Source organism: Acanthaster planci, linkage group LG11 (genome assembly GCF_054643075.1).
Source record: "Acanthaster planci isolate LZ-2023a linkage group LG11, COTS_SCS, whole genome shotgun sequence".
Taxonomy (NCBI): domain Eukaryota; kingdom Metazoa; phylum Echinodermata; class Asteroidea; order Valvatida; family Acanthasteridae; genus Acanthaster; species Acanthaster planci.
The window spans coordinates 4,815,756-4,838,407 of record NC_141787.1 but is presented as its reverse complement, the minus strand read 5'-3'; the positions used below and the strand labels follow the sequence as shown (position 1 = coordinate 4,838,407).

Sequence of the window (22,652 nt, the reverse complement as noted above, 5' to 3'; positions counted from 1 at the left end):
TCAAACCACCTTCCCAATTATCACCACAATCACTTCGCAATTACCAGCAACACCATCGTCGACTCCATCGTCAATATTATCGCCACTTTTATACCATCACCGATATCACCCCATCTTCACAAAAGTCACCATCATCGTCACCATTACTTTCACACTGGCACCCGAATACAGAATTATAACTGAAATAACATCTGCGTTCTGTCTCTCCCCTTCTTCAATCCGTTACCATAATCTTTAACATCATCCCTAATCTCCACCACCATAACCATTAGCCCCTCCCCATTTTTGTCACCATAACACACATCCACAACGTCTGCAGCAGTATCACCAAATGTGAGATCTTCCTTCCTGTCTTCTTTGAGGTGGCCAATCCGTCTTTCCGAAGAAGATCGACTGATCCGATGTCAATAATTTGGTGAAGTCATTTCGACCAAATCTACCGAAATTAGAGGAATCAAGATGAACTATGTTTGGAGAAATCCATCCAAATCCCATTTGATTTTCACGATCGATGGATCGTTTCAGATTAGTTCTCCATTGTGTTAAGCAAGGAGATACAGTGGAAAACGAAACTCTGAGCCAAATTACATGAAACCACAAGTTGCTAAGAGAAAATTATTTCGTCAACATAAACAGCTGGGTTGAAACTGACAAGTGTTTGCGATTCAAATTGTTAGAGACTTGTATCTTTTACTCCATTGTACAGAGTAGGATCCTCTCATACAGTAAAGGATTTTTGATTTCATGTATCCCAAAAGGCTTAATTATAGAGATCTAGGACGCTGGAAATCACATCAATGCTGTGTTGACAATAGATGTAACACAATGTAGAGATGTTAATGTTTCTATACCATATTGCACTTTTGCTTTTAGAGCATCAGTTGTACTCATTCGCCGATTAGTTTGTTCATTGTACTTTACAAATTAAATGCAATTTCTACTGAATAAAGCGCCCTGTAAAAATCAAACCCGGGATGAAGTACCATATATCAGCTCTAAAGTTAATTTTCATGAAATCGATGAAACACTCCTTAAGTTTTGAGGGTACCCATTTGTGTGACCCATGATCCAACCAAGTATAAAACTTTGAGCAAACGTTACTTTGTTGGATGAACTGCTTAAAAACGAGTCGCTGACCTCGTACAAACGCTGCTTTAAGGTTGGTAAGTTAACCGCAGGTAAACTATGTATAAATTCCTTTAAACCCTTCTGAAAGTGACACTTCACGTTGTTATGTAAACCAAAATTCAACCAACCCTGTTAACCGTAAAAACTCTTTCCTTCACGTTTTAGGACGAATCACATTCAAACCAACTGTGATAACCTGTTGCAAACGATGATTTCACGTTGTTCTCGAACCACGCTAACTCAAAACAATGGGATTTCACTTCAAATCATGGTTCAACTAACGATATTAACCGTATACAGGGATGTATGGTGTGCAACGTAAAAATTTAATCCGCGTATATACAGATATCTCTGTTCCTAGACGTGCCAAGTTAACATTTAATCCCGGAATAGAGATATCTCTATTAATCCCTATATGGTGCAAAGTCATAGCGCAAGAGATTTCCCCATTGCCCAATAGAGATATATCTAATAAGTTTTCACTTCCGAGGCCAGCAGGTCGCCCTCGACGTTTTATGTTTAAAATCTATTATCTTGAGGCTCAGTGAAACGTTGTGCCTGACGTTACAATGACTTTTATGTTGATCCAGTGTGCGGAACCGGATAGGTATATCTCTATTAAAACAGGACGTACACTAAAAGAGATATCTCTATTCCTAATAGAGACATCTTTATTTGGAATAGAGATATCTGTATACGCGGAGTAAATGTTAACTTTGCACGCCATAGGGATGTGGTAACGTATTTTGGTGATCAATAGTTCAACCAAGCTCGCTAGCCAACCTTTACCATATGTTTCAAGGTAACTTACTAAAGCTTTACTCAATTAAGCTTGCTTACAAACTATAAATATTGTTTCAACATTTATTGCAACCAGGATTTAAACGTCATCCTCACGCGTGACAACGGAAAATGAACCACTAATGTACTGACCTGACGCCAACGTTTAATCAACGTTGACAAGTTAATGTGCAAAGGAGGCATGTAACACAAAATAAGTTACAGTAACGCATTTAAATGAATAAAGTAACCTTCATAACGTTATTCATTCTCCTCGCTTGAGCACATGAAGTGAAAGAAAACGTGCATAAAGAAATAATCAAAGAGACTGAGTACCAATAAAGCCGGAAGGGAAAGGTCGCCACTGAAAATCGTTTTTTTTTTTACCCCTCTCCATGCGCGTTTGCCACACTATTACTTGAGGAAAACAAAGGAAAATTTCAGACATGAGTGTTTCTTGGAGTGGTGTTAGTTAGGAAATGTGCTTCCAAAATTGATAAAGCCTTACAGGGTACTTCAGGTTAAATTACTTTTTACTTTCAGGCTCCATTTTGGTTCCGCTAATTTCATTTTATTTAAATGAATATTTTCATCTCGTGAATGAAATGCGTTTTTTTTAGCCATCTCCGTGTGAAGTTTCCCCAGTAGAAGTATACAGCAGAAAAATTCCGACATGAGTGTTTCTTGAAGTGATTTCCATTAGAATTCTGGTCCTCCAAAAATTATGAAACTTGACAGGGTAAGTCCATGTCAAATCCAGATAGCCAGGGGCGTAAGAGTCCCAGAAGCTCGCCCCGTGACCTTCTGCTTTCAGGCTCTAGTTTGTTGTCCATGATCTAGAAATTTCTGCAGGGTACCGCATATCATTCGTCGGGTTTGAATATCGCTGTTGAGTTTGTTGAATATTCCCCCTAAAAACATGAACATGGCATTACAACAGCAAATGGTTTGCACAATATCCCAGCTCTGGCTGCAAGCGCGTCAGGCGCCTTTTTAATTCGTTCTGGTCTGATGAATACCGTCCGTGTTGGTATTCCAACACATTGACTGAGAGTTTTGATGGAAAATGTCACAGGTCAAACTGTCTTGGAAAGTTGTGCGCCGCAACGAAAAAAAAAAGTGACGACAAAAGCTGTGACCAACCATCCTTGTAAAACTTTCACAAGAGGAAGGCTTTGTTTGCTTGGCTGAACTTGTTGCGACAGTCATGAGTGAAGTAATGCCGTTTGATGTTATAAGAAGTCTGTTTCCAGTATATACTGAGTGAAGAGAGTTGTGTATCATATTCTGTCACAGACGCTGGAAACACAGTTTTAGTTAAAACCAAGAGTTGTTTTCAGAAGAAGTGGCTATGATTGTTGCTGTGACAAAGAGTGAAACTGCACTTCCAAATCATAATGTGTAGCGACCTGTTGGTAATGACAGCACGAGTGGTGGTGGTGACTACGACGTGCGTGGTGGTCGAGTTAGTCAGGTGGCTCGTCGCTGTACCATTTATAAGAGACGAGTGGTTTTCCTGTGACTCCGTTTGCATACTGTTTGGCAACTCTCCCCAATGCCCGCCATTCAGTCAGAGTTGTATTACCATACCAAACAGTAATAGATTGCATCAATTCCTTTCCACTTTCTACTACTGCACGATAAAACTTAGTTACAAATCACTGGATAACTGAAAGCTCTTACGACGACGAAGATAAAAAAAAAATCGTTGTTGCGCTTTCTTGATGCATCGCTCAACATTGGCATCCCAACACAAACTACTTGACAAATGAATACCAAGGAATTTAAAGTCATCTACGACTCCCACATCAGCTCCAGTGATATTGATATGAGAACTTTCTGTCGGTATTAAGCGAAAATCAACAATAATTTCCTTAGTCATTGTAACATTAAGGTTCAAGTTGTTGTCAGTGCACCACTGTGTAAGAAACTGGATTTGATTACGATAAGTCATGTTCATCATTACCTTTAATTAGCCCAATTACAGTTGTATCGTCAGCAGCATATTTCACAATCGTACAATAGTCAAACAAGGATACACAATCATGCGTGCACAATGAATATAACAGTGGTAATAGCACACACCCTTGGGGGCTCCGATATTCGTGGTGATGCTATTAGCAATCAAAGAGTTCACTCTGACTACTTGGCTACGGTGGGTACGAAAATCATGAACCCAGCCACAAAGGGATAAATCAATACCTGAACCAGCAAGCTTGTGATAGAGTTTTCTGCAAAGGTTAAATAAAATATGAGAATCTTTCGTAAAAGTGGAGTATTGCTTTAGGTTTGCTACCTTATAAATCAAAACACGTTGTGAAATATTTTGATCTGTTTTTATTTAGGCTTTTACCGACAAACTACCATTAAATTTCAAAACATAAAAGTTCATGTGCGTACGAGACCGCCGCATTGGACGGTTCTAATTCATGTATTTCAGATTTTCGGAAGTGATGGGTCAATTTTTTGCAGGATATTTCTCTTTTAGGTCAGGTAATTTTCAGTTTCTATAATTGATATATTAGCAAATATTTTCTAAAGCTCTTTTTCAAAGATGGATTTTAAAGAAGTAAGTGAACGAAACAATACTACACATGCTTAAATCTTTGCACGTTATTTTTTCTTCCGTAAGTGCGCCATCAGGGGTCAACTTTTAGGCTCTATTGTGCTGTGTGCGGGGAACCTGAATGATTCCCATGTTTGGTTGTCTGCGTTGAAGATTCAAAAGTATCGATATGTTAACCGAGATGGTATTTTTGTGAGGAAAGGAATGCACCAATTAACCAAAACTGGTTGTGTATTAAAGTTGTATATTAACATTTGCCCAGATTTGAATTGTGGTGAGTCGGTCATGTAAATACTTAAGAACGGCTGTCAGTGGCAACTGATCGGTGGCACACTGTATTGAGAATCGCCCGTATTGTGAAACACAAAAGAATAATCCACCACGGGAAAACAGTCATCCGCCTGGGCGACTACTTATTCACCCAGGCGAATTACTAACCTGTCTGGGCAGATTACTTATCCGCCTCGGCTAATTACTATGCCCTAATTTTTTTTAGTCGTGTCCTTAATACGCTTCCGTATGTATACATAATTATTCAGTGCAGTGAAGGAGCCATTGATATTTACGATTACTCTATACGACACGTTGAGAAAAATGATTGAAACATATTTGAATAAGTGATGGTGTCAAGTAGCCAGAAGTATGCTGTTGCCAGATTGAATACATAGTTTTTATGAGCAAGCATAGGCCTGTCCTTGAAAGGTCTGGCTTTGTAATTTGTTTGACAAAAAGAATGTCGTCTATTTCTGGTTCCATCCATGATGTTTTAATTTCACATTTAACTAGTCAATCATGACTATTCATACAAAATGTAGGGGCCCGAATACCAACTGACAGGTGAGACCCCCCCCGTTCCGAGTATGTGACAGTTGTAGTTGGCTGCGTGCCCATTTACACTGCATTTCTATAGCACACAAGGCTTGCACAATATTCGAGCTCTGGATGTAAACATGGCAGGCAAAGTTTTAATTCGTCTGGTTTGGTGAATACCAACCTTGTTGGTATTGCACACATTGACAAAGAGTTTTACTGGAAAATGTCACAGGTCAACCGCTACGAAAACTATGTGACGTCACAACTGTGACCAAGCAACTTTGTAACCTTCACTAGAAGGAACATTCTGTTCTGCTGGATAAATTAGTTGCGACGATGAGTGAAGTCAGGTCGTTTGGAAGCACTGTCGGTCTGATGTTGTAATTCTTTGTCCAGCGTGAGAAGTCTTGTATACCGAGTTGTGTAGCAGACGTCGTCGGAAACAGCGTTTTAGTTTAAACAGAGATTCAGGCATTTATTCGTTTTCAGTGGAGGTGATTGTAACTTTTGCTGCCTCAGAGCCGGAAGCGCCACTTTCACTTAGCATGATTTCACGTTGTTCTCGAACCACGCTAACTAAAAACAATGGGATTTCACTTCAAATCATGGTTCAACTAACGATATTAACCGTATACAGGGATGTATGGTGTGCAACGTAAAAATTTAATCCGCGTATATACAGATATCTCTGTTCCTAGACGTGCCAAGTTAACATTTAATCCCGGAATAGAGATATCTCTATTAATCCCTATACGGTGCAAAGTCATAGCGCAAGAGATTTCCCCATTGCCCAATAGAGATATATCTAATAAGTTTCCACTTCCGAGGCCAGCAGGTCGCCCTCGACGTTTTATGTTTAAAATCTATTATCTTGAGGCTCAGTGAAACGTTGTGCCTGACGTTACAATGACTTTTATGTTGATCCAGTGTGCGGAACCGGATAGGTATATCTCTATTAAAACAGGACGTACACTAAAAGAGATATCTCTATTCCTAATAGAGACATCTTTATTTGGAATAGAGATATCTGTATACGCGGAGTAAATGTTAACTTTGCACGCCATAGGGATGTGGTAACGTATTTTGGTGATCAATAGTTCAACCAAGCTCGCTAGCCAACCTTTACCATATGTTTCAAGGTAACTTACTAAAGCTTTACTCAATTAAGCTTGCTTACAAACTATAAATATTGTTTCAACATTTATTGCAACCAGGATTTAAACGTCATCCTCACGCGTGACAACGGAAAATGAACCACTAATGTACTGACCTGACGCCAACGTTTAATCAACGTTGACAAGTTAATGTGCAAAGGAGGCATGTAACACAAAATAAGTTACAGTAACGCATTTAAATGAATAAAGTAACCTTCACAACGTTATTCATTCTCCTCGCTTGAGCACATGAAGTGAAAGAAAACGTGCATAAAGAAATAATCAAAGAGACCGAGTACCGATAAAGCCGGAAGGGAAAGGTCGCCACTGAAAATCGTTTTTTTTTACCCCTCTCCATGCGCGTTTGCCACACTATTACTTGAGGAAAACGAAGGAAAATTTCAGATATGAGTGTTTCTTGGAGTGGTGTTAGTTAGGAAATGTGCTTCCAAAATTGATAAAGCCTTACAGGGTACTTCAGGTTAAATTACTTTTTACTTTCAGGCTCCATTTTGGTTCCGCTAATTTCATTTTATTTAAATGAATATTTTCATCTCGTGAATGAAATGCGTTTTTTTTAGCCATCTCCGTGTGAAGTTTCCCCAATAGAAGTATACAGCAGAAAAATTCCGACATGAGTGTTTCTTGAAGTGATTTCCATTAGAATTCTGGTTCTCCAAAAATTATGAAACTTGACAGGGTAAGTCCATGTCAAATCCAGACAGCCAGGGGCGTAAGAGTCCCAGAAGCTCGCCCCGTGACCTTCTGCTTTCAGGCTCTAGTTTGTTGTCCATGATCTAGAAATTTCTGCAGGGTACCGCATATCATTCGTCGGGTTTGAATATCGCTGTTGAGTTTGTTGAATATTCCCCCTAAAAACATGAACATGGCATTACAACAGCAAATGGTTTGCACAATATCCCAGCTCTGGCTGCAAGCGCGTCAGGCGCCTTTTTAATTCGTTCTGGTCTGATGAATACCGTCCGTGTTGGTATTCCAACACATTGACTGAGAGTTTTGATGGAAAATGTCACAGGTCAAACTGTCTTGGAAAGTTGTGCGCCGCAACGAAAAAAAAAAGTGACGACAAAAGCTGTGACCAACCATCCTTGTAAAACTTTCAAAAGAGGAAGGCTTTTTTTGCTTGGCTGAACTTGTTGCGACAGTCATGAGTGAAGTAATGCCGTTTGATGATATAAGAAGTCTGTTTCCAGTATATACTGAGTGAAGAGAGTTGTGTATCATGTTCTGTCACAGACGCTGGAAACACAGTTTTAGTTAAAACCAAGAGTTGTTTTCAGTAGAAGTGGCTATGATTGTTGCTGTGACAGAGTGAAACTGCACTTCCAAATCATAATGTGTAGCGACCTGTTGGTAATGACAGCACGAGTGGTGGTGGTGACTACGACGTGCGTGGTGGTCGAGTTAGTCAGTGGCTCGTCACTGTACCATTTATAAGAGACGAGTGGTTTTCCTGTGACTCCGTTTGCATACTGTTTGACAACTCTCCCCAATGCCCGCCATTCAATCAGAGTTGTATTACCATACCAAACAGTAATAGATTGCATCAATTCCTTTCCACTTTCTACTACTGCACGATAAAACTTAGTTACAAATCACTGGATAACTGAAAGCTCTTACGACGACGAAGATAAAAAAAAATCGTTGTTGCGCTTTCTTGATGCATCGCTCAACATTGGCATCCCAACACAAACTACTTGACAAATGAATACCAAGGAATTTAAAGTCATCTACGACTCCCACATCAGCTCCAGTGATATTGATATGAGAACTTTCTGTCGGTATTAAGCGAAAATCAACAATAATTTCCTTAGTCATTGTAACATTAAGGTTCAAGTTGTTGTCAGTGCACCACTGTGTAAGAAACTGGATTTGATTACGATAAGTCATGTTCATCATTACCTTTAATTAGCCCAATTACAGTTGTATCGTCAGCAGCATATTTCACAATCGTACAATAGTCAAACAAGGATACACAATCATGCGTGCACAATGAATATAACAGTGGTAATAGCACACACCCTTGGGGGCTCCGATATTCGTGGTGATGCTATTAGCAATCAAAGAGTTCACTCTGACTACTTGGCTACGGTGGGTACGAAAATCATGAACCCAGCCACAAAGGGATAAATCAATACCTGAACCAGCAAGCTTGTGATAGAGTTTTCTGCAAAGGTTAAATAAAATATGAGAATCTTTCGTAAAAGTGGAGTATTGCTTTAGGTTTGCTACCTTATAAATCAAAACACGTTGTGAAATATTTTGATCTGTTTTTATTTAGGCTTTTACCGACAAACTACCATTAAATTTCAAAACATAAAAGTTCATGTGCGTACGAGACCGCCGCATTGGACGGTTCTAATTCATGTATTTCAGATTTTCGGAAGTGATGGGTCAATTTTTTGCAGGATATTTCTCTTTTAGGTCAGGTAATTTTCAGTTTCTATAATTGATATATTAGCAAATATTTTCTAAAGCTCTTTTTCAAAGATGGATTTTAAAGAAGTAAGTGAACGAAACAATACTACACATGCTTAAATCTTTGCACGTTATTTTTTCTTCCGTAAGTGCGCCATCAGGGGTCAACTTTTAGGCTCTATTGTGCTGTGTGCGGGGAACCTGAATGATTCCCATGTTTGGTTGTCTGCGTTGAAGATTCAAAAGTATCGATATGTTAACCGAGATGGTATTTTTGTGAGGAAAGGAATGCACCAATTAACCAAAACTGGTTGTGTATTAAAGTTGTATATTAACATTTGCCCAGATTTGAATTGTGGTGAGTCGGTCATGTAAATACTTAAGAACGGCTGTCAGTGGCAACTGATCGGTGGCACACTGTATTGAGAATCGCCCGTATTGTGAAACACAAAAGAATAATCCACCACGGGAAAACAGTCATCCGCCTGGGCGACTACTTATTCACCCAGGCGAATTACTAACCTGTCTGGGCAGATTACTTATCCGCCTCGGCTAATTACTATGCCCTAATTTTTTTTAGTCGTGTCCTTAATACGCTTCCGTATGTATACATAATTATTCAGTGCAGTGAAGGAGCCATTGATATTTACGATTACTCTATACGACACGTTGAGAAAAATGATTGAAACATATTTGAATAAGTGATGGTGTCAAGTAGCCAGAAGTATGCTGTTGCCAGATTGAATACATAGTTTTTATGAGCAAGCATAGGCCTGTCCTTGAAAGGTCTGGCTTTGTAATTTGTTTGACAAAAAGAATGTCGTCTATTTCTGGTTCCATCCATGATGTTTTAATTTCACATTTAACTAGTCAATCATGACTATTCATACAAAATGTAGGGGCCCGAATACCAACTGACAGGTGAGACCCCCCCCGTTCCGAGTATGTGACAGTTGTAGTTGGCTGCGTGCCCATTTACACTGCATTTCTATAGCACACAAGGCTTGCACAATATTCGAGCTCTGGATGTAAACATGGCAGGCAAAGTTTTAATTCGTCTGGTTTGGTGAATACCAACCTTGTTGGTATTGCACACATTGACAAAGAGTTTTACTGGAAAATGTCACAGGTCAACCGCTACGAAAACTATGTGACGTCACAACTGTGACCAAGCAACTTTGTAACCTTCACTAGAAGGAACATTCTGTTCTGCTGGATAAATTAGTTGCGACGATGAGTGAAGTCAGGTCGTTTGGAAGCACTGTCGGTCTGATGTTGTAATTCTTTGTCCAGCGTGAGAAGTCTTGTATACCGAGTTGTGTAGCAGACGTCGTCGGAAACAGCGTTTTAGTTTAAACAGAGATTCAGGCATTTATTCGTTTTCAGTGGAGGTGATTGTAACTTTTGCTGCCTCAGAGCCGGAAGCGCCACTTTCACTTAGCATGCATAGCGCCCTACCCGTAATAGTAGTGCAAGTGCTGGTGGTGACTGCCACGGTGCACGGTACACAAGGCAGCGAGTCGGGTGAGTACATGTACTATGTATTCATGAGGGACGGATGGGTGTGCTGTGGCCGCGTTTGCTCACAGTTGATAATGGTGCTGTCGGGAAAACCTTGAAAAGAATCTGAATATTGACAAAAGCATGAGAAATCTAACCACGAAGGAAATTTAGATCAACGTACATGTTTATAATTTTAGCTTATTTTGAACTAAATAAATACCTCAATTTGTAGGTATTTTAATTTTTCTATATACGCCTAAATAGCCTTTCCTAAAGGTAGCATTTTATTGCCAGCCACATCAACCCATTGTAAATAAGATTCAGCATACAATAAAGCAGTAATGCTCTGTGTAGTAAATGCTGACATCAGAGTGTGTAAACGGGTAAAGAAGCCTTATTTGAAAGGTACATTTCTATCAAACAAATATAACAAATTAACACAAAAAATACGAATGTCAACTTCGGTTTGCATCAAGTCACAATCTTTTTCCTGCATTGTCAAAATATGAGCAAAGTTGAAAGAAGACCAAGTTCTATTCTAGAGTCCCTTTACACAATTCTTTTGAGACAGTATATCGCAGAATAACAGAGGGATGGTTTCTTCTTCGCCCGTATAGAATGAGTGAACATTAGAATTGTCTCATTTATTTTGAATAAAAAAGATTACTACCAGGACTTCACGGATGAACCGAAATTAAAACACATCGCTCGCACATGTCACTGTAAACGGAAATTTTTGTACCCATCTCTAGTATTAAAAAACCTGCCCCCATTTGAATGGTTACGAGGGAACACCATGTACTCGACGGAAGGAACTTTTTTTGTTGGCTAAACTATTTGAGATGATGATTATATGGAGTGTGAAAGTTAGTCTTTTTGGTACCACAAAATGTGACTCAGCTGGATATAATGATTCTGTTTCATTTGATCGAGTGAATTAACCTTGTATATCAAATTTTATTTAAATAATGCTTTACAGTATCGGTTCAACCGAGGAATGTTTTCTGTGAATGTGGTGAGGTCGATACTTGTCGGAGCTGGAAACCGCACATCCCAATTAGAATGCATTGTGCCCTGCTCTTAACTAAATGGCAGCTCGAATGTCGGTAATAAACGGTGAACATTGAAACTTTAGGAATGAGAAGCACATCCCGGTATATCGTTGAATGGGAAGTTCTTCTTTAAACATCCTGCAACGACAGGGTTGGATCCAGGAATTTTTGCGGGGTGGTCAGGCTGGAGATTTTTGCAGTGTCTCTTTTTTCGGAAAAGCAGGAACGATGATGAAACATTACATGACATACCTGTGTAGAATGTCATTCTTGAAAATACTCTTGTACACTTCACTCATTTTCTATTTTAACCCTTTTTGTTTCAGCGCGGGGGGTGGTGTTTCGAACCCCCACCCCCTTTATCTGCACCTGATTTAACTTTCGTCAAAATGTTCTCGTATATGAAGCACTTTTTGGATACAAAACTCGAAATATGAAGGCCCCAAACAATAAAAAAAACATGTGAAATGGCTGATGTTGCGAAATTCCTAGACGTTCGGACGTTGGATTTTCGGAATGTGCTGCGATTCATCAGTGCGATTGGAATGCCAACTTAGATCGGCCACCGCTGCTTATATGAGAACTTGCCGTCTGTGTGTGGACTTACGCCGTCGCCGCCTCGGCCATGCGGGGTTGGCGGCTGGTTGGGCCGGTGGCATTGGGCGTGCAAAGTTACAACTTCAGCAAGTGAAACACAGTAAGGCTAACTTGGTTGTACGTTCGATCACATCAATCCCTGCCCGTGGTACATTTATCCGAATCCAAGAATCCAATTGCTGGGCCAGTCTGATATTATTAGAGTTGAAGCCAATTCGGTAATTGATTGGGGTTTGTTCTCCACACGCGATCCACACGATATTCGTAGCTTTACATTAGTTTCCTCACCCCGACTTGCAGATGAACGATTTTCAAATTAAACTGCGCTGATGGATTTCGACTGAACTTCAGGGACAAAAGACTATTATTAAACGACTTATCATTAGTATACTCTAAGGCCAACGGCCTGCCTCAACTCATAGTTTGAAGTATTTTATTGGCGGAAAATATTCAAGGTTAATGGCAGACTTATCAGTTGTAAACACTGTCTTTTCCCCCAATCATATCCGTATACCGGTGGCATAGCCACGGGGTGGGTGGGTGGTGGGGGGCTGCTGGGGGCCACAAAGTCCCGGTGCCTCCCCGTATACCCCCCACTGAAAATAGGATGAATGGATATTGAACGAGGCCAACAAAACTTGCCCAAAAACCACACCACTGAAGGCTGGTGCCCCGTAAGATGCTGGTGCCCGCTTTGTGCCCCCTCCCTAGTAAAATCCTAGCTACGCCACTGCCGTGTACCTGAGACATTTGGTTAGGTTCCTTTCACTCAGACCTTTGAAATAAACATTTGAAACATTATTTGGCAATAAAAAGTAGTTTGCATTTTTAAAATTAGATCTTTATCTGTGAAGCAAATTTCGTTTTTGAAATTTGAGGAAAACCAGGAGAAATCTCATATTTTTATATTTTGCGCTCTGACGTCGGTTACCTCGCCCCAACTTGCAGATGATCGACTCTCCATTAATTTGCATCGATGGATTTCGACTGAAGTTGAAGGGCAAAATACAACTATCGAACGTGTACTAAGTGTACTCTAGGCCCTAATGTCGACAGCCTAGAAGCTTGTATATTTTCTGCTGAAATAACGTAAGCTTAATGGCTGCCGCGTCAGTTGTTACAGTATTGGTTTTCCCATGCATATGAGACATTAGGTTAATTTCCTTTCAACCAGACCTTGAAATAAAATAAACAATTTAAGATGAATTTTTTGGCGATTGTAAAGTGGTAAGCACCTTTAGAATGTCAGATGAAATGTTGCATTTTTTCCCTGTCTTTTAAAAATTCAATTTAGAAATCTCTGGAAAAGTATAGAAAATCTCGTGCTTGCAGGCGAAATCTGCTGAGGGCTCAATGTTCGCTGATATTGAGGACAGTTTTGGTGAATTAACAAAATGAGTTCAAATTATTTCGTTCAGTTTCGGAATATTTGGAAATGGGAGGAATTTCGTCACGTGAGTCACGTGATTATGCCGGTTACATGACCTGACCATCTCTTGAATTAGTCTGAAGCTTGGTCTGGTATCCCTACTAACCCCAGCCTAATGCTGAGAAGCTTGGTCCGGCATCCCTACTAACCCCAGCCTAATGCGCCGACAACAAGTTTAGAAGTGAAGATTGCCAAGCTATTACACAAATGTTACCAAAACCTTTCGCAGCTTGCCATCGACGTTTATCCAAACGTCTTTCTTGTCACTGCATGTTTGTAAACGTTGTATCTTTATATTATAAAAAATTATGGAGTATATGACAGTTACAGTTTTATAATTCATATGGAGTTATATGAACGTTTTGGTTTGGTCTTTTTGCAACGTTTATAAGACGATGCATAAAGGTGTTCCCACGTCGTTGTGGGGATGTTGAAACATGACGTTGTGATGACATCGTGGATTGGTCTTTTCACGATGTTCATATAATGAGTTGTAGTTGACGTTGTAGGGAACCTTTATCAAAATGTTTGGGAAATTTTCACCATGAGTGTCATGTTGCAATGACGTTGTGTTTTTTCTTTTAATGACGTGGCTATAAATATTACGATTGAGCCACGCAGTAGTCTTGGATGGATCACGTACAACCTTATACTGCCATAGGAAAGCGCATCATCGAGTTTGTTTAAACGAGATCTATTTCACTAAAGTTCGTTGGTATGAAGTGTATTTTTCAACTTGGCTCGATCTGCATCCACACCCCGTTGATGTACTTCACATCTTTTCATCCAGTATCTCTTGGTCGGATTCAAAGGTAGACTCATCTTCAGTGGTTGATCCAGGATTTTCAGAACGAAGGCGCAAACTTGGAGGCTGAAAAGCGAGTGTGCGGTGCGTAGCCCTATACAGTCGCAATGTAAATGCAATAGATGGATTTCACATTAGCGCCGTCGGCGCATATTTGCATCGGAATGAGGCTCTCTGTGTTGAACTTCGTCGCGCGGGCCTGCGGCGTCGACACAGTACATGCAGTATCCGGTTCGCACGTGTGATACCACATCAGTTTAAACCATGCCCACTGCACAAGATACATGGCCATCGCAGGTACGTTAGTTCGCGGTAAATTGCCATTGTTTTTTCTTTTGATTTCACGTGTTAAGTCATTCTGAAAGACTCTTCAACAAAAATCTGCAGCCTGAGAAATCTGAATTTAACATACCTTTATGTATGTTGTGTCTTGACTCCTTACTTTCAATCGTCTGATCGTATTAAGAATTAAAGCTGACACATACATCCTCGTTTTCAAACGCGGAAGTGCGAAGATTGACGCTAAGAGTGTCGTTTTCGGATCCCTTTATAGAGCGAATTTAGACGTCGTTGTCATAATGGCAGTGGGGAAGGGAGAACTTCACTCCCCTCTGAATCCGTCACTGATCTTCATCTGACTATTCATCATTCTCTACCACTGTTTCTGATTCCGAATCACCCTTTCGAAACCTTCTCTTTTCTCATCCTAGAATCAGTTTCGTAGTTTTCAATTCCCGATTCAAATCTTTGATTTCAAACGTTGGATTCAAAATTAGTAACGTTGGATGGAATATTCAGAGAATGATTGCTTCAACATTATCGTCAAATACGCTCCTTTTAGATTTGTCTCCTGCATACGCATTTGCTATACCACCGTAAGTTATATCTCCATCCAAAGCTTTTGTCACACCACTGACATGGGTTTGACCGCAGAAATCATTCATGTCTAGCCTTCGAAGAATGATCTTCAAAATGACAAGGAACTGATGAAATCGTTTAATATGCAGTTTCTCATGTGCTTTTCTTTTGCTTATTTGATTGCTCGCATGCTAATTTTACGGCACAGTCATTCTTTCACTTCTTCGTTGCTCATTTGCTCAGTGCACTGCTTATTCGCTCATTTCTTGCTATTTTCACTGCTCATTTTCTGCCCAATTCAATTTCACCGGGCCTAAAATTTGAAGTGATGGGGTTTAATGAGTTCGACATTTGTCTAATTATGGGCATATACTCCTTTTTCTAAATTTCGAAAAGTAAATAATGTTGAGGTAGCTCCGTGTAAACTCTCCCTTAAAATAACACCGCCAAGACGACAAAGTAGTCTCTTATTTTACGTTACGCTGGCTACATTCAGAGATACTGAGTCAATGATGTCTCTGTCCACCACGAAGTACCCTCATTCCAATCTTCACCACAATTAACATCAACTCCACCTTTTTCACCACCATTACCACACCACACCCATCACCACCATTACCACTCTTACCATCAAAGCACCTTCAAATTATCACTACTTTCATCATCTTTACAATTACCACCATCACACTTGACCAGTATCACCATTTCAGCCTCATTAATATAACTTCCCCTTTACAACTGTCACCATCAAGCCTATCTATATAATCGTCACCATCATCAATACCACCATTCCCCTTGTCACCACCATTATCATTGTAACAAGACGGGTTTAAAATTGTTTCTTTCACTTGAGGATTTGTCTAGCAATGGTAATTGTTGGGTACGGCTAATTAAACTAGGATTCTCTCAGTTATGCACTCGCATCGGGATCGTATCCTTTGTTCATATTGCTCTTGCCTCGGTGTACATATAAAATGTTAGAAATATATTAATTGGGTAACTGGCGTGGGGTGGAAGGGTATATAACCCGCGCCCACATTGACTGAATTGAGTTTTACGGTGTGGGAGATGAAGTGAGTGTGTCTCGCCGGATTGGGTTTTCGTGGAGCGGATAAGTGTGGACCTTCAGCACTGAGGCTGTCGAGTCGGGCGCCGCGAGGGCTGCGCGTCGGACGCACGTCCCTGATCCCCTGTGTGCAGGGTGCTTTTCCGCTTGTGGGCGATTAAAGCCCTCTAGTTTTACCCGCACTAGAAACTCCCGGGTACGCCAGACCCGAGGATAGGCCCGGATTAAGCCAACGGCCATGTGAGTAAATTTGACAATATTTATGCCATTTGTAATCATTGATCTTATGCTGTATAATTAGAAGAAATTGTGTTTCTTGCAGTTGGGGTGAAACCTTTACCGTGGCAAAATTAGTTTCAGATTTTATGACGCTAGCCTTTCAAAGTTGAGTAGAGAAAACTTGCTATCATACCGCAGTTTAGTACGGTGAATCAAGCCTGGATTCTGAACAGGAAATTTTAAGGCCGAGAGTTTATTAGAGGAACATTTTGTATGTTATGCATAACAGGGTATCCCGTAATTCTACGTGCTTCTGGCAGGGCAGCTACTGTCCAAGTTCCTTATGATCCTGACTTTGATGAATGCTAGCCTCAACTATCACCTACTCTCCGATGGTCAGTGCTTAGTGACCTACCCAAGAAACATAACAAGCCTGGGGACTTCCATCTCGCATTCTGATAGTCCGGTGGATTCACCTCTTGCCGTTGCTCCATGGTCACCATTATTTATGCTGTATTTAAAAGAGCTGTAGAATATTTATATTGTATTAATTTCTACGCTGTGTAATATCTTGAGCCATTTTCCTGCTTACGGGATAATCTCGTAATGTTTGCCACTGCGTCCGTTAAACTGACCGACAAGGGAGTGTAAATACTTTAGTTTAGTTCATTTCTTTCTTGAAATAAATAATTCATTTATGTGTTGCAGATCTTGCGTTTGGTCTTCGGTTAGTCTGAGTTATTCCTTGATATTTAGTCTGAGTGGAGCGGCACTGTAGGTTTCGCTCTGCAACAATCATCAACCCCCAATCGTCATCATCATTAACACCACTACCAACATCTACGGCATCATCACTTATGTAATTACATCTCCGTTTTTGCCTTCTCCCTTCTTTGATCGCTCGCCATCATCATTAATATCATCTCCATCTTCACCACCATTGCCATCAATCGTACATCTTCACCATCATTACAACCATCCCAAACATCTGCAGCATTGTGTGACATGTTTGTTTTGTCTTTCTCTTCTTCGATGTTGCCAATCCGTCAGTGATTAGCCCATCTCTCTGACACCAAATTACCAAGGGACAAATAGAGCTCCAAATCACCATTTTGCCGAATACCTGATTATGTGATGCTGACAATTTTTTCAAGCCATTGTGACACACTCCACTGAAATCAGACGAGTCACAATGATATCTGGCAGGAAAAATTAATCTAGCCTGAATATTGAACCGTGATAGTGCAAGGCCAGAACCCTTGAACAGGAAGAATGCCATGCAAAAATGTTAGATTTGCAACTTTTTCGTTCGTTTCCTTCCGATAAAAATCACCACTGAAAATTCCTTTGTTCGATGTTTATTACAATATAAGAAACTGAAACATTGCTTGAAAAAATATGATGCCCAAACAAGTGACGTTTTCACTTCTGAATATCAGACACAAATTGTGACCTAGACAACTTGCTACTGTGTACGCAGATGAAAATTACAAAATCATATTGTAACATATACATGTGGGTAAAAAGTTAAAACTGAACCCAAATCAGAACAAACTAAGCTTAACATTTTATAATTTTCAAGGAAAAACCTTTACAGGAAAAAAGGTATGTAGTTTTTTTAAAAGTCTGCTCCAACCTTTGCTGACAAGAAGTGCGTCAAGTCAGTTAGACTGTATCAAAAGCTAAATCTTCGCATCGTAATTCCTTCTGGTTCTGACATGAATACATGCAGTGGAATAAAACTGCGTGGTAGGGGAGGTACGGACGATAATTCCGAGACTGAAAAGTCTTCAAAGACATTCTCTTTTTACCAATCTCCTTGTAACTTTCTATAATTTTTTGAAGAACACTAAGGTAAACTTCGTGCATAAGTGTTTCTTGCGATGATATCTGTTAGGAATTGTTCTTTCCAAATTACAACACGTGACAGGGCGGTCCGAAATAAAATCTCCATAGGCGGACCGCGCAAGGGTCCAGAACCATTCAATTTTACTTTCAGGATATATTTTGGTTTTTGTGATCAACAGAACATTACGGCACATTCATCTAACCTGACTTTTTGTCAATGTTTTTACCCCAAAGCTGAAAGGGATAAATTGAACTTTTGATCAAATACACGCGCAATGAACACAGCATAGTGTCGGATTTTTCGTTCACGTGATGGGCGGGTATACGCACCTACGTAGTGCAGAGGAACCGTAGAGACCAGTTTTATTTTCAAATAACCTACGACACCTTCCTTTTTTTGTACAATAGAGATAGAGCCTGAAAGTTTACCCCTGGTGGTGCACTTCCTAAACTTTGGATAGAGGAAAAAATAATGTGCAGAGTTTTAGAGTTGCCATTTTTTCCATTCGTTTACTTCTTAAAAAATCACCCCAGAAAAAGGTCTTTGTAAAAGAATTGCTGGCATATTATAGAAACTGAAAAATTACCCGACCTGAAAGAGAATTATCCTGCCGAAATATGACCTTTCACTTCCGAAAATCGAAAATACATGAAGACCAGTGCAATTTGGTGGTCTTGCACATAGATGAACAGATACAATATTATAATACATGGTGGTTTTTCGGTAAAAGCTCAAATGAAAACAGATCAAAATGTTTTAACACTTTACCATTCATAACGAAATAAACTAAAACGAATGATCTATGCTCATGCTTCTATGCTTCTAAAATTTAATCTAACCGTTGCAGACAAGAAAGGCTTTACGTTAACTCGACTGAATCAAGAATCCATCCACTCTACGTGAAAAAGGAGACCAAGGAACAGAAAGGTCGTTAATGAATTTCATTTTTCACCCATCTCCAGAAAACCTTTCGAAAATATTACTTTACGAACACAAACGTAAAATTTCGACTTAGGTGTTTCTTAGGAATCGTTCTTCCAGAAATTATCGACCGTGACATGACGATCCCATGTAAAATCTCCATAGGAGGACCGCACGAGGTTAGCTCGCTGCGTGACCTTTTACTTTCAGGCTCTAATTCCAAACTGGCTGTTACATTGAACACTCTATTGTGATTTTTAAACGGTCACGGAAACGGTTGGTATCATGAATGAACATGAATGTTAATTCCGAGTTTTTAAATTAGTTTAACCAGGCTGCAATATTTCCAGCTCAATTTTCCCCTGTATATTCCCATTAGAGTCTATTTAATTCTTTTTTATCCGATTTGATTTTTTAAAGCAACAATAAAAAAACACTGGAATGCTGACTAATGTATATTTGACAGTCAGTGCATGGTGTTCAATCGCCATATTGTGTATGTATGATTATGGATTAATTGGTAGTTTTTATAAGGAAACACATCCGTGAAACATCTTGTTTTGCACTTATTTGTTTGAGAAAAATAGCGTCTATTTCCGATTCCATCATGATGTTTGAACTCCACATTTAATTTCGTCAGTCATTATTACGCATAGAGAAATCACAGTACCGACTACAGATCGACTGGTATGAAAGACCCTCGTTCACTTAAAAAAGTATGCGATGATTGTTGTTTGTTGAGTGTGGGCGTACGTGCACATTGCATTGCAATAGCAAACTAGGCTTGTATAGTACTCCAGTTCTGGTTGTTATCACGTAAGCGTATTTTAAATCCTTGTGGTGAGGGAATGATGTCCATTTATTTCCACACTGGGCTTATATTGTAATCCAGCTCTGGCTGTAAGCACGTAGGTGTTGTATTAATTCGTTGAGATGTGATGAATACGGTTCATGTTTATATTTCCAAAACCTGACAATGAGTTTTGTTAAAAAATGTCACGGGTCAACCTTTGTAGAAAGTGGTGGTGCGCCGCTGCCAAAACAACCTGACCCAACTGTGACCTCACAACCTTGTAACCTCAACAAGAAGGAACATTCTGTTATGTTGGCTAAACTACGTGCGACAATGGTGACTGAAAGTAATGCTATCGAAGCATAATCAGTCTGATATTATAATTTTGTTTCCAGTGCATTGAGTGATGAAAACACAGAAAGAAAAACAGAAAAGATTTGTTAATCAAGGCAATGGGAAACTCATGATGGATCACATCCCATCTCAATGCCACAGGAAAGCGCACATGTAAACTTGGTGTCATTGTGTCACAGGTTTATTTTTGGAGTAGCACAATTTTCCCAAATTCAGCTCCACCAAATTCACTCAAATAAAGAGTCACGGTACACGAGCAGCAAAAGGCCTAACAGTGTTGTGTTGGGATTTATTAAGAAAACGTCGGTGTAGAACGTACACACTCTGCCAAAAACTACATGATATAATTTTACACTGTAAAACCCAAGAACGTTTGACGCTCATTTTGCCCTTACACAGACGGATTTTCATAAACACTCGACCCCGGCAAGCTCAGGGTCGACAGCCTTGTTTATTCTGTACTTCCATTTACGTTTTTTTCAAATTCTTCCACAACATCCACGTTATCCTTATAACGTAGATACCTCAACAAAAATCCCTGTACAAGTTGAAAAAGATTTAAGAGGGACTTCCTGTTAGGTTTCTTGATCTTCATCCATGCCCCGTTGACGAACTTTACATGACTGTTTTCATTCGGTATCTCTTTTGTGGATTCTTTGGCCTCTTCGAACCGGTCTCGATAGGCAGCACTCAATGTCTTCCGCAAGTCAACTTGAAAGGTGACTCATCTTCAAGGGTGGATCCATGACTTTCAGAAAAGGGCGCAAACTTGGAGGATTCAATGCAATCGTGCAATTCGAAGCCCTTTATACGATATTTTACGATATTTTACGATATTTTACCGGGAACATGCGCAGCAACTGTTTTTGTTGGACTTAGAAATTCTTACCGCGACAAATCTTAGTCTGGTTCTTCGCTAACATAGTCGTTGTGACTTCCTATTCATGAGTTAGGAATCAGAACAGTTTTCCATTTTGGACTTATTTCCTACGAAAATCTTCCAGAGCCACGAATCAGAAAAAGAAAATGTAATCATCTGTAATTAAATGTTGGAGTCAATTTAAAAATAAGAAAAGACGAAAAAAAAGACAGCTTGGGATCAAACCCAGCTACAGGAGCAAAACGTGATCCCACCTGTGCTAACGTGCTGTCTACTTGACCAACGAACCTAATTTTCCAATTTCGTGGGACTTTAATGACCTTTATATCTGCTTACACCCTCCATGACGCGTATACATGAGCGATCTTCTTGTACGCAAGGTACCGTTTAGTTTTTATTTGCCGTCGACGGATATATGGCCTCTGTCTTCAGTTTTTGTTTCCCCATAAATCTACAACTAATGTAACATATTCCGCACCAGGCACAAGCACACTGGCAACAGCATAGTGTCAGATTTTGCGCATACGTATACAATGCAAGAAGAACCGTAGGGGCCCATTGGTAGTCTCGAATAACCTATGACATCTTCATTTTTGAATAAACAATTGGAATACCAAACTGGCGCGTTTCCATTGCAATAAGGATTACATTTTGAAGTTTACGCGATCATGGGAATAGTTGGAAGTTGCTTATAGTTTACAATGACATGATCGAGTTCTTCAAGTGCTTAAATAAATTTAATCTTGCTGAAAAAATCTCTGCCCATTTTTTCTGTGAATTCCCGTTTGATTTGATTCAATTCGGTTCAGTGATTTTTAAAGCAACAGATAGAGAACACCCACATTAGAGATACGTAGGCCGCGCCTAATTCCTATAGTATGTGTGGAAATCGATTTATAAAAATGCCAAGTTACAGTGTATGTGTTATTGAATACACGGTTTAGTGTGGGACGTTTTTATGAGAAAGCACAGTCGTAAAATCTGGCTTTAGAATTAATATGTTTGAGGAAAGATTAAATGCATGGTACCAAAACTGATTGACGGATGTGAATGTCCCCGTTTAGGAAGGTAACTGCACTTTGCTAAGTGTGGCCGAACATGTATATTGCATTTCCTTGGTAAACAAAGCTATTTTTGTATTCCGGCTCTGGTTGTAAACAAGTTAGGCGTAGTTTTAATTTGTTCAGGTCTGCTGAATATCGTTCATTTTCGAAGTTCCACACATCGACAGAAAGTTTTTTTGGGGAAAATGTCATATGTCAAACTGTGTTGGAAAGTGGTGTGCCGCTACGTAAACAGCGTGACGTCACAAACAACCTTGTTTGGTCACAGATTAAGCAGTTTGATTTGTTACCTGATTTGGTTGTGACAATGTTTTGTTGTTTGAAAGTACTGGCGGTCTGATATGATTATTCTGTTTGCAGTGCATTAAGTGATGAGCCTGGT

The 22,652-nt window shown here is 39.8% G+C and overlaps 1 protein-coding gene across 1 annotated transcript in view; it reads left to right on the top strand.

The window, feature by feature from the left end:
• Window positions 1-10,060: 10,060 nt before the first annotated feature.
• Window positions 10,061-22,652, top strand: part of LOC110981563 (uncharacterized) — a 93,443-nt gene continuing 80,851 nt past the window's right edge. The window contains exon 1 of the mRNA XM_087142963.1: window positions 10,061-10,404. Within this exon, the coding sequence (XP_086999089.1) occupies window positions 10,323-10,404 (82 nt within the window). The 5' untranslated portion in view covers window positions 10,061-10,322. The remainder of the gene's footprint in view (window positions 10,405-22,652) is intronic.